The sequence below is a fragment of the Schistocerca americana genome, chromosome 5 (genome assembly GCF_021461395.2).
Source record: "Schistocerca americana isolate TAMUIC-IGC-003095 chromosome 5, iqSchAmer2.1, whole genome shotgun sequence".
Lineage (NCBI taxonomy): Eukaryota > Metazoa > Arthropoda > Insecta > Orthoptera > Acrididae > Schistocerca > Schistocerca americana.
In genome coordinates, this window is record NC_060123.1 from 68,055,649 (window position 1) to 68,071,506 (window position 15,858).

General features: G+C 43.4%; 1 protein-coding gene across 1 annotated transcript in view; it reads right to left on the reverse strand.

Annotated features, from left to right (window-relative positions):
* LOC124615814 overlaps window positions 1–15,462 on the reverse strand; it is a 245,802-nt gene extending 230,340 nt beyond the window's left edge. The window contains exon 1 of the mRNA XM_047143955.1: window positions 15,340–15,462. Within this exon, the coding sequence (XP_046999911.1) occupies window positions 15,340–15,346 (7 nt within the window). The 5' untranslated portion in view covers window positions 15,347–15,462. The remainder of the gene's footprint in view (window positions 1–15,339) is intronic.
* Window positions 15,463–15,858: the final 396 nt, after the last annotated feature.

Here is a 15,858-nt window from a genome sequence, read left to right on the forward strand (position 1 = left end):
GGATGACTTTGAGCAGGCGCTACTCAGTGTACCACTCAGCCGTGGCTGTCTTCTGTGTGTCCAAAACAACGCGCTCCACAATTCCACTCGATCTGAAAGGAAAACAGCTATCATTTTCTTCTTTACTGATCGGGATTTTCTGACAGCTACGGGTGTGTCGCCAGTCTCAAAGATCCAAACTTTGTTTTCTTAGTTGGCACGTCGTAATAGTACAGCTAAGTCTGGTCACCTGTCACGATGCTCCCCACAGTCGTTTAATGAACAAAGTAAGAGCATATGGACTATCAGACCAATTATGTGATTGGATTGAAGAGTTCCTAGATAACAGAACGCAGCATGTCATTCTCAAAGGAGAGAAGTGTTCCGAAGTAAGAGTGCTTTCAAATGTGTGAAATCTTATGGGACTTAACTGCTAAGGTCATTAGTCCCTAAAGAGTGATTTCAGGTGTGCCGCAGGACAGTGTCGTAGGACCGTTGCTATTCACAATATACACAAATGTCCTTGTGGATAACATCGGAAGTTCACTGAGGCTTTTTGCGGATGATGCTGTAGTATATCGAGAAGTTGTAACAATGGAAAATTGTGCTGAAATGCACGACGATCTGCAACGAATTGACGCATGGTGCAGGGAATGGCAATTGAATCTCAATGTAGACAAGTGTAGTGTGCTGCGAATACATAGAAAGAAATATAGCAGGTCAGCAACTGGAAGCAGTTAACTCCATAAATTATCTGGGAGTAGGCAACAGGAGTGATTTAAAATGGAATGATCATATAAAGTTGATCGTCGGTAAAGCAGACGGCAGACTGAGATTCATTGGAAGAATCCTCAGGAAATGCAATCCGAAAACAAAGGAAGTAAGTTACAGTACACTTGTTCGCCCACTGCTTTAATACTGCTCACCGGTGTGGGATCCGTACCAGGTAGGATTGATAGAAGAGATAGAGAAGATCCAACGGAGAGCAGCGCGCTTCGTTACAGGATCATTTAGTAATTGCGAAAGCGTTACGGAGATGATAGATAAACTCCAGTGGAAGACTCTGCAGGAGAGACGCTCAGTAGTCCGTTACGGGCTTTTGTTGAAGTTTCGAGAGCATACCTTCACCGAGGAGTCAAGCAGTATATTGCTACCTCCTACGTATATCTCGCGAAGAGACCATGAAAATAAAATCAGAGAGATTAGAGCCCACACAGAGGCATACCGACAATCTTTCTTTCCACGAACAATACGAGACTGGAATAGAAGGGAGAACCGATAGAGGTACTCAAAGTACCCTCCGATACACACCGTCAGGTGGCTTGCGGAGTATGGATGTAGATGTAGGTGCAGATGTTATTCACATACTGCGGTTGTCCCTTAGAAAACTTCCTTAACATCTCCCAGGACCACGTGACATGTTGTGTCACCTGCTCTTCCGTCAGTGGTCTATGTGGCACCCTGAGACAACAAAGTTACTTTACTTGCAAACCATCATGCAGAATCGAACGAATTGCTGGTGCATTTATCCCTAAGGTATCCTCTATTGCTTATAGGTCACTCGCCACTCGCCTGTCTTCGTCTAGCATTTTCCTCACAGCATCAATGTTTTCCTCCGTAACTGATGATCGTGGTCTTCCCGGCCACTCAGCTTTCTTCAGAGTGAAATTTCCTCTTTGGAATTATCTGTACCACTTGAATATAGTTGTACGATGCGGACACACATTACCGAGAGCAAGAGTCAATTCTTCAAAGCACTGGTCTATGTTTAAACTACGCGCGAAGTTGAACGCAAAAGTGCCCGAATCTCACTTCGTGAGCACGACGCCATAGCAAGCACTTCAAACTAACCCTCCTACTGAACTACTGCGCCCACAGACTTGACACAGCGGCTACAATGCAAGTATGAAGTATTTTCAAAACACAGCAACAATCAGCCTCCTGCGACTTATTGTTGAGTCATATTGCACAACCTTCTTAGTACCCTTGTATGTTTTAGAAAACGGAGTAACCCGCCGGCTGTAAGATACGCTCTGTAATTCTGTTCTTGAGTGCAAGAAACTGCGGTGTGCCATACAGAACACGGTGGCATGACCAACTGTCCTTCGGTGTGATGTTGTTCCATGACAAGGCAAATCCACGTGTTTCTGTACAAACACGAAGTCTAATCCTAGCTTGTAGATGGGGACAACTGGATCATTCACCTTATACTCCAGACCTTGCACCCAGTGATTTTCACTTTTTTTCGGTACTAAAAGGAGTCTCTTGCTGGTCAACAATCCAACAACGACGAACAATTGAAAACTGCAACCACGGATTGGATTTAATCACAGGCGGCAGATTTCTTTTACGCCGCAGTTCAAAAATTTGCTGAGCGGTATGACAAGTGTTTGAATAACAATGGAAATTATGTAGAAATGTAGATAAAAATATGCAGAATAGGAACAAAACTAATTTTAACTATATTTTCAGTAACTTCGTTCTTATTAAAATAAAGGACCTTATTTAAAAAATACCCCTCGTGTACTCATGGAAATTAAACAACTTATTTATTGCATCAAAATATTTCATGTATTTTATTGTTATTTTTATTATTAAGGTATTAGATATTTGTGGTACGTTAAAGGTGTGAGTGCCGGCAGCTTAATATTTTTTTGTGGGTGGTGGTGACAGATGCAGTAACAAACTGCGACAACCCCGCAACCCCCTCCTACCCGAAACCGAAATCTGTGATTTGTGTCTCCAACACTTAAGTTGTACTCATTCGTTCATTCTTTCTGTTTTGATGTCACCGTAAGGAAATATCCTTATACCCGTTATCGCGCCTGGCTAATTTGAGACTGCACTGTCGACTGTGCGTGTAAGATTAATCTTCCGACAGGACACTCCTTGTTTTTACTGATCCCACGGGCACGTAGCGAAAAGAAAGTATAAAATATGTTCGGGAACACCAGATTTTGCGCCTAATTACTCTTAGGACATATATATGGGGTGTTCAAACTGAAACGAAACAAATAATCGTAGTTAATGAGCAGGAGAACTGTTCTTGCTAGAAGATGCTGGAACTTGTCCACCGTTGGTCCTCTCCTCACAGAACAAAATGGTTCAAATGGCTCTGAGCATTACGGGACTTAACTTCTGAGGTCATCAGTCCCCTAGAACTTAGAACTACTTAAACTTAACCAACCTAAGGATATCACACACATCCATGCCCGAGACAGGATTCGAACCTGCGACCGTAGCGCTCACAGAACACCTCACGACTTCTTACTAAGGTTGCATGTACGAATATGGTATGTGCTGTTGCTCTGCTTTGTTGAAAATATCCGTACTCTCATTCATTTTTTGCCTTGACTACGTTGTCACAGAATGCCGAAAACACTGTTTGGGCTCTTACTTTCGCCATTCGCTATATTGCGGTCCTAAATTTATTGCCAACGGCCTTACCTCGTTCACGACACCTGTTCCCGTCAGACCAGCCAAGCTCACCAGCGTCGGGTATGGCCAGAACTTGGTCGAGTTACCGCATGGGTACACCTTTACTGCAAAGGGGAGAACGCGTGGTGGCGCAAAGTTCCTGATCAACACACCTTGCACCAGTGGGCTGGATTAAATTCGGAGCTTCTCCGCAGTGTCTCATGAAGTGATGGCATGTGACTCTGTCGATGTGATCCGTCCGTCGGAAGTGGACGGTAAGCTTGCTATGTGGGGCGATACCGGGGTCACGCTTCCCTTTCTTTTTTCATCAAAAATATCACACCACACTACACATATACCCATTACCGTCACCTACACTTACCGGATACACTTGAATACACAACTCACGTTCGGGAGGACGACAGTTCGAATCCCCGCCCACCCATCCAGATTTAGGTTTTCCGTGATTTCCCTAACTCGCTCCAGGCAAATGCGGAGATATTTTCATTCAAAGATGGACAGCCGATTTCCTTCCCCATCCTTTCGTAATTCAAACTTGTCCTCCGTCTCTACTTACTGCGCCGTCGACGGGAAATTAAACTCGAAACTGTTTCTTTCTTAAGCCGGCCGCGGTGGTCTCGCGGTTCTAGGCGCGCAGTCCGGAACCGCACGACTGCTACGGTCGCAGGTTCGAATCCTGCCTCGGGCATGGATGTGTGTGATGTCCTTAGGTTAGTTAGGTTTAAGTAGCTCTAAGTTCTAGGGGACTGATGACCTCAGATGTTAAGTCCCACAGTGCTCAGAGCCATTGAAACTGTTTCTTCCTTCATTAAACACGTGACTCTCAGTTCGGGAAGGAAAGGTGTCAATGTGCGAGAAGGACAGACAAAAATTCTTCCATTTAGGCAGCTGATCCTGTCTTTCGGGGTCTCTCAGCCAACAATGGCATACGACTTCACATTATTTAAAACATTTTAGCCTAGCTAGGGCAATCGTTTATCTTAGATTTTAAGATATGTTCTCATGTTTGCAGTTAATAGTAATTACTACGGTACGCTTGTTGTTTTCCAAACATATTTTACCAAGGTCAGCATCGCAAGGAAAGAGATGTTTCTTTGTCTTCCATGAAAACATAGCGGTAGAAATCTCATGGATCTATATCCTATGAGCAATAAATTATAGTTAATTTTGGCATTGTACTTCTGTTTTAAGAATACACTTTGTGATTTATTATGACTTCTTGTCCACGTCAGCCATAGAACGCACTATGCGCAGCACAGGAATGTCACGGCACAATCTCACTATATTTTCAGAGGTGAAAAAGGACGCTAACTGACGGCACCGCAACTACAGCGAAACGCAAGAAGACCGGCAGAACGACCGCGCTTTTAGTGCAGGGATTGGCGGTGGAGACTCAGCGTAAGTAAAGTTACCGAATCACCCTAAATACGTGGAAAGGTGCGCTATTTTGCGATTATATGATTAACGGTAACTCACAGGAACAGTGGCAGCCGTAAAATGTCTGGTAACATGCGTGTGGAGCTACATAAAGTCATAGAACCACAGACAGGTACTAAGAAAATTAGATGTCAGTCTTAATTTCTCTTCATCCCGCGAAATGACTTAAGTGGAAATCAGAAATTCGAGTGTATTCGGAGGCTGGGAGACATTCGTTCTTCCCGCGCGCCATTCACGAATGGAACGGAGAATGGAAGGGTAACGGTAAGGGTGGAGGGGGACGGGGTGACAGAGGTATTCCACCACACTCCGTGACGTGGTTTGCCGAGAGTAGTTGTAGAAACGTGTTAAGCTAAAGGAACCATACAACTGCGTTCTTACCAAAGGGAGACAGTCTTAAAGAATTATCGTATCAGGCTCTCTCTTACGTCAAATCAAACACCTTTAGTGAGTCAACATTACAGTATGTATAGTACACGACCATTGCGAAATAATAATCTCTTTCTCTCTCTCCCTCCCTCCCCCCCCCCCCTCTCTCTCTCTCTCATATATATATATATCTCAAACGGGAAAGTTTAAGTATATGTTTATTATATTCCTTCACGCTGAAACGGCTGACTGATTTGGCAGAAATTTGAATGGAATTAGGTTATAACCTGAATTAACAAACAGCATACATTTAAAAGTGTGTAGAACACGATATTTTCATTTGAAGAATATAACTCGAAATGTGGAACAGTAATTACTCTTAGAAAAAGGTATTTACTCTTGGGTTATGAACTGTATTGTATTTGTGAAATGCTTTTATTGTTTAATATAGGGTGACTATTATTGACCTATATGAAATAAAATCGTCACAACTTCTGAACAGTATGCGCTAGGACGTTCAAACTGCACTGTTGGCCGCGGAGCATGATGGGGATTGGTATGGGAAAATGGTTTCGTTTAGCGACGAAGCCCACCTTCATTTAGGTCGGTTCTTCAGTAAGCAAAAATGGCGCGTTTGGGGGACTGAGAATGAGCATTTCGCGATAAGGAAGTTTCTTCGCCCTCAACACGTCGTTGTGTTGTGTGCAAAGTCCGGTCGCGGAATAATAGGTGCGATATTCCTCGATGGCACAGTGACTACCGAACGGTACGTGAAGGTTTTGGAAGATGATTTCATCTCCATTATCCAAAGTACCCTGATTTCGAGAAGATGCGGTTCATGCAAGACGGAGCTCGACCCCATAGAAGCAGGCGAGTGTTTGATGACCTGGAGAGGCACACTGGCGACCGCATAGCGGTTCTGGAGTACTCAGAGGCTACTGGCAAGGGCCTCGATTGGCCGCCATATTCTCCGGATCTGAATACATGCGACTCGGGGAGGGGGGGAGGAGGGGGCTATGTTAAAGACAAGGTGTACAGCAATAGCCCCAAAACCATTGCTGAGCTGAAAACTGCCACTCAGGAGGTCATCGACAGCATCGATGTTCCGACACCACAGCGGGTCATGCAGAATTTCGCTATTCCCCTGCACCACATCATGGCCAATGATGACAGGCATATCGAACATGTCATAACCTAAATCCATATATCTTTAGTGACGTTTACATGTCGAATTAAGTGTGTGCACTCCGTAGTTTTGTAACTAATTTTCGTTTTTTTTTCATATAGCTAAAAATAATTGTCACCCAGTATGTCCTATACCATACGACTGAACGTAATAAATATAATGCTTATACAATCGTCATACTTCCATACAAGCGCGTTGCATTTTAGCCGCTGAGCACCAGACGTATCTTACAGCTTCTGAGACTCTTGAAGACTCACAAAGACGGTGTCATTTAAACGCTGTGCGACAAAAGAGGCGTCGTTACCTTCACACGTAGAACGTTGGAGTCCTTTAGCGAGGCTCGATTTCATTATGGTTGTAAGTAGGCTGTTTAGGTTTTTTATTGGTAACGCCACCTCTGTATAAAAATCACTGGCTGTGCTGTGTGCAGTCTGTGTCTAGTTTGCATTGTTGTCTGCCATTGTAGTGTTGGGCAGCGGCAGCAGGATGTGAACAGCGCATAGCGTTGCGCAGTTGGAGGTGAGCCGCCAGCAGTGGTGGATGTGGGGAGAGAGATGGCGGAGTTTTGTAATTTGTGATGACCTGCTATATATATTATGACTTTTGATGATATTAAGGTAAATACATTGTTTGTTCTCTATTAATATCTTTCATTTGCTAACTATCCCTATCAGTAGTTAGTGCCTTCCATACTTTGAATCTTTTATTTAGCTGGCAGTAGTGGCGCTCGCTGTATTGCAGTAGTTCGAGTAACCAAGATTTTTGTGAGGTAAGCGATTTGTGAAATGCATAGGTTAATGTTAGTCAGGGCCATTCTTTTGTAGGGATTTCTGAAAGTCAGATTGCGTTGCGCTAAAAATATTGTATGTCAGTTTAAGCACAGTCCTGTACAATTGATCAAAGGGGACGTTTCATGGTATGCGAGGGTATCCGCTGGTAACATGCACACACGTGAGGGCAGATGACGTTGCACGAAAAAATATTATAAAATTTTCGCTGCACCGAAACAGAATTTGCTAATTTTCTTTCATCGTCGAGTTAGTAATTTGTTACTCCTTCACACCGAAGCAGCTGGACGGATTTGGATGAACTTTGGAATGGAGATAGTTTATCCTGAATTAACACTTAGGCAACATTTTATTTCGAAAAAAATCGCTATTCCCATGAGTCATCCATGAAAGCTAACTACAAAATGAATGCGTTAGCTTTAGCGTCAAGCCATTGGCGCACAACAATGAATCGCTGGGTAACATAAATGAAAACTTATTGATCAAGTCCCTGTTGATGTGACCACCTACATATCAATCGATGCAGTGATGACAAGACATGACGCTGCAGAATTTCTAAACTCATTAGAGCTGTTGGGGGTGCCGTCCCGAGGTACTAAGATCGTCCAGTGGCACCAAGTTACGCATCATGGAGCTGAGAAGACAGGACACCATCATCACCGGCGAAGTCAAAGGAGAGATGGTACTGACACCACGCATTCCTATCGTCCCAACAAACTTGCCTTTCCAGTTCAAACGCTTACAGTTATCTATGAAAGTTGCCTTCTCGATAACTATAAATAAATTCCTATTGTCCCAACAAACTTGCCTTTCTAGTTCAGACGCTTGCAGTTCTCTTTGAAAGTTGCCTTCTCGATCACTATAAATAAGAGTCAAGGACTAACGTTAAACTTGGCGCACAATGTTTTTCGCACAGACGGCTCTACCTTGATTGCTGGCGTGTACCGAGAGCCAGAAAGCTCTACGTATACGCAAAGGGCAAGAAGTCTCGGAACGTTGTCTACAGAGATGTGTATCAGTATATTTCTGGCTGTCCACACACACCAGGATAATAATGATCTTTTGCGTGCTAGGCAAATCGCAAAGTGTCGTGATATTATTCACTTCCTTCTCTGGCACATTTTGTAATTCGTTGCTCGGTTGCGCAATTTATCCTTTAGTAAACCAGGGAGTTCTAAGCAAGACATATTCTGTCAGCTTCACCATCGTCTCAATAAAATGGTTCAAATGGCTCTAAGCACAGTGGGACTTAAGAGGTCATCAGTCCCCTACACTTAGAATAACGTAAACCTAACTAACTTAAGGAGGCAGGATTCGAACCTGCGACCGCAGCAGCCGCCTGGTTCCGGACTGAAGCGCCTAGATCCGCTCGACTACAGCCGCCGGCTTCGTCTCAACATTTTCATTTTTTTTAATGTCACGCGGTTTGTCGGGACACAAGTGGCTCTTGCCTTGAAGAGAAAGCTTTTGTGATGGTGCATACGCGTGGGTAGTGAGTTTCGGCATTAACACTTCTTTGTTCAAAAATGGTTCAAATGGCTCTGAGCACTATGGGACTTAACTTCTGAGGTCATCAGTCCCCTAGAACTTAGAAGTACTTAAACCTAACTAGCCTAAGGACATCACACACATCAATGCCCGAGGCAGGATTCGAACTTGCGACCGTAGCGGTCGCGCGGTTCCAGACTGTAGCGCCTAGAACCGATCGGTCACCTCGGCCGACAACACTTCTTTGTAAATAACTGTTTAACCGCGGGTAACAGCGAAGGCTAACAGCTAGTAATAATAACAAAAATAATAATAAATCATGAATATATGGAATTTCGGAAATAACAGACTTATTAAAATTGTTCTGAGACATTTCCTAATTACGTTCTTGTCGAATACGAGTAATGGAAGGATGGGTAGAGTAGGTAATTTGACAGGAATGCTGGTTTGCTAAAGGACAGAAGAGAACAGCTGAGATATGCCGAGTCGAAAGCTACAGAGATGACAACAGATAAATCTTTAACGTCCTGTTGAAAACAGAGTGGTTTTGGATTAGACACAGGTTACTGGAGGGTTTGTTTCCAGAATGGTATGGCTAGAATATATAAAGAACTAGCTAAGACGCTAGACGTATGTGATCTGGTAACAGATCTGCTAGGAATATGATATGTGGCGAGAGGTAATGAGAACGAAGAAGAAACAGAGGGGTGTGAAAGTCACGTCGCCTATCCTGTTACATCCACCCTAATTGAGCATAGGAGGAACTGACGCGGTCAAACAACCGAATGTTACATCTTTTCAAGCATTTGTGGTTACCTCGAGTTACCCGAGGTTTTCACTTTCTAAACAAATTAGAAATCCTATTTAATTCCACCTATTATGTATATTACAAGGATAAAAAATATCACACCTTACATTTTAATTTTTATAATTTTTTTCTAATAATGATGTTATTTTTTCTATACTTTAGTTGATTCTGCAATAAAGCATAGGTCTACTACATAAGTATGGACTATTGCAAGTTGTAGAAAAAGATCAGAGCAGTGGTTTATAAACATATTTGTACCTGAATTCTGAAAAATACAACTTGCGGGAAATTGCGAATGAAGATGTGAGTCCAATTAAACTGTGCCTCAGAACATTCCTGAAGCATAGTCTTCATCCTGCAGCATTTCTTCATCTTCAAGCTTCCTCTTGGCATTCCTTTTGGCAGTTCTTGCTTCTTTGGTAACTTGAAGAGCGAATCTTTCAGCTTCATGCACCCATTGTCTGTCACGCACAAGCAGTTGATCTTTCATGTTAGAGCCACATTTTATGCTTAAATTTCTCAGGACTTCCAACCTTCCTATCACTCTATCATTGACACATATCACTACAGCTAGTATACCAACTTTTAATGTATTTAGTTCTACAAAAACAGTCTTGGGTCATATTTCGCATATGCAATGGTTGAAACTTTCATTTGTATTCTGAGTGCGCCCATGAAGACATTTGCTAACTAAAACAGGGTCACTCACGCCTCTAAAATTGGTTTTATTTCATTCATAACAGGCTCAGGAAGAGAATGCTTATGATGGTATACTTGACCACTTTCTTTTGATTTTTGGTAACCACTCCAAGAATCTGCTCCTTTGGGGCGAAGTCTGTGAACAGGGTGGTCATATGTGGACAACTTATGGAAGTAGGTGGCTCATACAGCTTTTCTCATTGCTGTAACATCGTTCAGAGGTGCAATTCGTCTAATGGCCAGTCCATAATAAATCTGTCAATCTGCCTCGGCCAGAAAGAGATTGTCCATCAGATAGCAACTTTCCTTTCATTTCTCTTCGTAGCTTCCTCAATCTAGCACCCATCCTGTTTTGCACATGTCCACAACACTACAGTTTTGTTACCAAGGTATCACCATAAACATTGAACTCATTAATTTTATTGAAAGCTTTAGAAAAAAATGGTTCAAATGGCTCTGAGCACTATGGGACTGAACTGCTGAGGTCATTAGTCCCCTAGAACTTAGAATTAGTTAAACCTAACTAACCTAAGGACATCACAAACATCCATGCCCGAGGCAGGATTCGAACCTGCGACCGTAGCGGTCTTGCGGTTCCAGACTGCAGCGCCTTTAACCGCACGGCCACTTCGGCCGGCTGAAAGCTTTAGAGTCCCCATCGCCTAGGTACTTTGTATACCTAACGTTATAAACGGGCACCGACCTCTGAAATATTTGTTAAGTTCCATCACACTCCATACATCCACTGTACCCATCATAATTCTTAGAACACTGTTGTTCAATACGTCCTTCAGTGTTACCATGGCAAGTGTGGCCGTACTTGAATAAGCACTCAACATCAACAACTTTTCCACTCTCCAAAGAAGTAGCACGTACAACACCATTCAAGGAACGATGTCCTCGACGTTGCCATGTCCTACCAAGTATAACACCAATGTTCCTGGTTCCACTAATATTTACAGGTTCTTCTACTGCACGTTTCATAGATGCTTTAGATACAACCGTCAAGGCACCTAAAAGTATTTTTATGTACTTTCTGATCCTATTGGGAGGAGGAGGAAGGTCCATCAAACCACAAAACGCTTGAGCAGACTTTTTTTTCTTTTCCTAATGCACGCATTGGATACACTAACTTCAAATTCACATCATATGAATTATGCACAAAGTTCGAAGTAATTTCCGAGGTAGATTTATTGCAGGATCTACACGGAACAACTAATTTTGCCGCTAAACCCTTCCTGCTACATTGTTGAGAGTTATTTCCAGACAGCCTACACCATCACATTGTTTACATTTAGCCACTTCCTTTATCAAAGAAGATAAATGCCCGCATCAACAACAGCAAATCCACTACAAAAAGCGCCATTGTTAACACAAAAATTTGAATCAGCAGGAGGCGTGCCATGTGGGAGCTTCTTCTCTGAATAACTGATACGTAAGTTACTTTCAACAGTGTGGCTTGCTTTGTTTTTGGAACTGGTTACCACGGAATTTCCTTTTATTGAATTTCTTGATGCATGGCATAGTTTGTATTTGTTGCACAATTAAGGGTATGTACTTCCGCAAATACATGTAGCACTTGGGCAACAAACATTCAGTAACACGTGAACAAACTACTTCAGCGAAACAAAAGTAAATACTAGCAAAGATAATCATTTACAAACACTAGAAACCTGCACTGTTACCAACATATACAATGTATCATACGTATATTCGCTGGAAACAGAAAGTTCACAGTTCTTTTCGAAATAATACTGGTTTCTGTAACAGAAATAAAAGGGGGCGTGGCGGCATACATGACTGTAACTTCAAAATTTGGTATATATAGGTCATTTTTCATTTGAAACCCTATAATGTATATATCAATATAATCAGGAAAGACTATAGAATTTAATAAAGACATTAAAAATTTCGATTTTTCCCCCCTTTATAAGCACCCTGTATCCTTAAAGCGCTAGGCGGAGGTTATAACCACTTCCTGTTTATCGATCGTTCCGCTCTCGAATAACACGTGCGAAAAATGAACACATGAATCTTTGCGTGTGACCTCTGATTTCTATTATTTTGTCACCTGCCTGCGTAGGTGGGAGTCAACAAACTATTTTCGCATTCGGAAGAGAAAATTGGTGATTGAAATTTCGTGAATAGGACTCGTCGCGACGAAAAACTTCTGGTCAACTTGCTTATCATATCTGTGACACCCTATTTCGCGATAGTACAAGACTAGCTGCGCTTCCTTATTTTCAATGTCCCCTGTCTGGTAAGGGTACCAATCAGCACAGTAATATTTGAGAAGGGGATGGACAAGCACTGTGTAGGCAGTCCCTTTAATAGAAACCGAGCGAGGTGGCCCAGTGGTTAGCATACTAGACTTGCATTCGGGAAAATAATAGTTCAAATCCTCGTGATGCCATCCAGATATAGGCTTTCCTCGATTTCCCTAAATCGCTCCAGACAAGTGCCTGGAACAGGTGGTTCTTTTGAAAGGGCACGGCCGATGTCCTTCCTTACCCATCCTTGAAACAGTCCGAGCTTTTGATCCGTCTCTGATGACCTCGACATCGACGGGACAATAAACCTTAGTCTTCCTTCCTTCCTTCTTCTTTAGTAGAGCTGTTGCATCTTTTAAGTGTTGTGCCAGTCTTTGGTCCGCCTACCCCACAAGATTTTCTTCGTGGTCTTTCCAAATTAAGTTGTTCGTAAATGTAATCCCTAGGTATTTAGTTTAATTGGGAGCTTTTAGATCTTTCGTGTAACCGAAATTTAACGGATTCCTTTTAGTACTCATACGGATGAATTCACATTCTTCATTATTTAGGGTCAATTTCCACTTTTCGTATCATACATGTCTCTTGTACAGATAATTTTTGCAGCTACTTTTGATCTTATGATGGCTTCGCTAGATGGTAAATGACAATATCATCTGCGAAGGTGCCAGATTGTCTGCTAAACCATTTATATACGAGGGCGTGTTGAAAACTAATGCCTCCGATAGTTTGTGTGAAAGCTCTTAACTCTTCTTAAATGAAACAAACGTTATCAGCATTCTACACCTTTGTTCTTCAAGTCTACGCATGTACTTCTCAACAGGATCACCCCAGCGACAAAACTTTTCTCCCAACTAGAGACCAGTTTGTTGGTACCGTTTGTTGACCTTGTTGACGGAGCCACAACCTCACCTCTGCTCTTCATCACTAGCAAAGTGAAGTCCTTAAAGGTGTTTCAGATAGAAATCGGATGGGGCCAAGACGAGACTGTTTGGAGGCTGATCGGTGACAGTCAACCCATTGTTGCAGATGTCACAGCGATGGTATGTCGTCTGGCATTGTCGTGCTGAAGGAGACAGTGCTGCATGTACGGACGAACTCTTCGAATTCGAAACTCGATTACAGAACGCTGTTTCTCACGCACCGACACAGTCACGTTACACCCTGCCGTTACATGCTACAATGCGGCGCCCTCTGGTGGCAGATGGCTGCAAATACGTAGACATGAAGAGTAAGAATGTAGAATGCTGATAACATTTGTTTCATTTAAGAAGTTTTGAGAGTTTTCACATTAAAAATTTGGAGGCATTAATTTTCAGCAGGCTTTCGTAGATTAGGACCAGCAGAGGGCGTATAAAACTTCCTTGAGGAACGTCAGATATTGCTTCTGTTTCGCTCGATGACGTCACCTTAATTACTACGGTCTTGAGCTTTCTGACACGAAACCACGAATCCAGTCACACAAGTGAGACGATAGCCCACAGGCGCGCAATTTGATTAGAAGACAGAATGAAATTTTCACTCTACAGCGGAGTGTGCGCTGATATGAAACTTCCTGGCAGATTAAAACTGTGTGCCGGACCGAGACTCGAACTCGGGACCTTTGCCTTTCGCGGGCAAGTGCCCTACCAACTGAGCTACCCAAGCACGACTCACGCCCCGTCCTCACAACCTTAATTCCGCCAGTACCTCGTCTTCTACCTTCCAAACTTCACAGAAGCTCTCCTGCTAACCTTGCAGAACTAGCACTCCTGAAAGAAAGGGAATACCTTTTGGAAGGTAGGAGACGAGGTACTGGCGGAATTAAGGCTGTGAGGACGGGGCGTGAGTCGTGTTTGGGTAGCTCAGTTGGTAGAGCACTTGCCCGCGAAAGGCAAAGGTCCCGAGTTCGAGTCTCGGTCCGGCGCACAGTTTTAATCTGCCAGGAAGTTTCTGATTAGAAGATTGTAAGGGTACAGTACCCTTACGCAGTATCGATTATGCACTATGCAGAGATCATACATGGTTTAAGCAAAGACTGCAGTGCAGTCACCAATGTGCGAGTTGGTAAGCGGTAGTCGAGTGTTTGGAGTCCGTGGGTGGAAGTCGGTTGTGAGAGGCTAGAGAGAGAGGTTGCTCGGAAGCGAGGCCGGAGATGAGAGGCAGAATGGCACACAGTGTTTGATGTTCATAAATGTTTATAAATTGAGTGATTTAATTTATAAATTCCAACATTTAAGAAAGGAGATGTTACCATTTAGTAGTTTTCACAATAACGGAAGTGGACAACAATGAGTCTCATGACAAGGAGGAAAGATATATATTATGCTAAAATAATTAAAATATAACTTCACCTACAGCGGATGCGAATAATATAGTTCGGTGCGAAACTGGGGGGAGGTTACAAGATGATTACGAATATGATTACGAAGTCTTTCGCGACGGAGTCCTTGCATAAAAAGTCCTCGGTTTACTTGCCGCGTCAAATTTTAAGATGCTATCGAGGAGCGGTGTCAGAAACCTTATGGGAATGTAGAAGCATGGAATCAACCTGAAATCCCCTGCCGACAGCACACACTATTTCGTGTGAATGAAGAGCCAGCTATGTTTCATAAGAATGGCATCTTCTGAAACCGTGCTGGCTACGCGTCAATAGATCATTTTCTTCGAGATATTTTATAATAAGCTACAGAGGACCCACGCAATGACGTGACGCCTAACAGCTAAACATTGAGTGGAGGCGGGACTCCGCAGGTTTGCATATTACGGGAGTCCAGGGAGGTTTATGCAAAGAGTACACACCGCTGGGGAAGGTACCTTTCGGTGGCGGACAGTGTTGACTGTGGGAGGAGGCGTGGAGCCGCACAGGCGACGGAAAGAAGCAAAGTGTTGCCGGCCTACCTGCCATGGAGAATATGTGTGTTGTGTGCGTCTGTGCCAGCGGCAGAAACGGCAGCGGCAGAAGCAGCAGCGGCGGCTGTTGCGGCTGTGAGCTCCGGGGCCACACTGAGGTCCCCCGGTGTCTGCAGCCGCGGCCGCCTCGCAGCCCCCCCCCCCCCCCCCCCCCCCACTACTGCTGCCGCGGGACCGAGACACCCCACCACCTCAGCCGTGGAGCCTAGGTCGCGCCCGTGTCTATACACCACAGTCTAACATAACAGTCGCGACACTCACTGCTGTAAAAGTTGTTACCGTTTGACAGACAGAGCGACAGTAGCGCTCCAAGCGGCGAATAAGATGAACGTCAGACGTGTCGTAAGCATAATGTTTGTTTGGCATCCATTTCCTACGTAATTTACGAAATATTTGAGTTATTTTCTTTCCTCTAAGGGTTTGATTAGTATCAGAAGGCATAAAAGGGTGTTACAAAAAGGTACGGCCAAACTTTCAGCAAACATTCCTCACACACAAAGAAAGAAA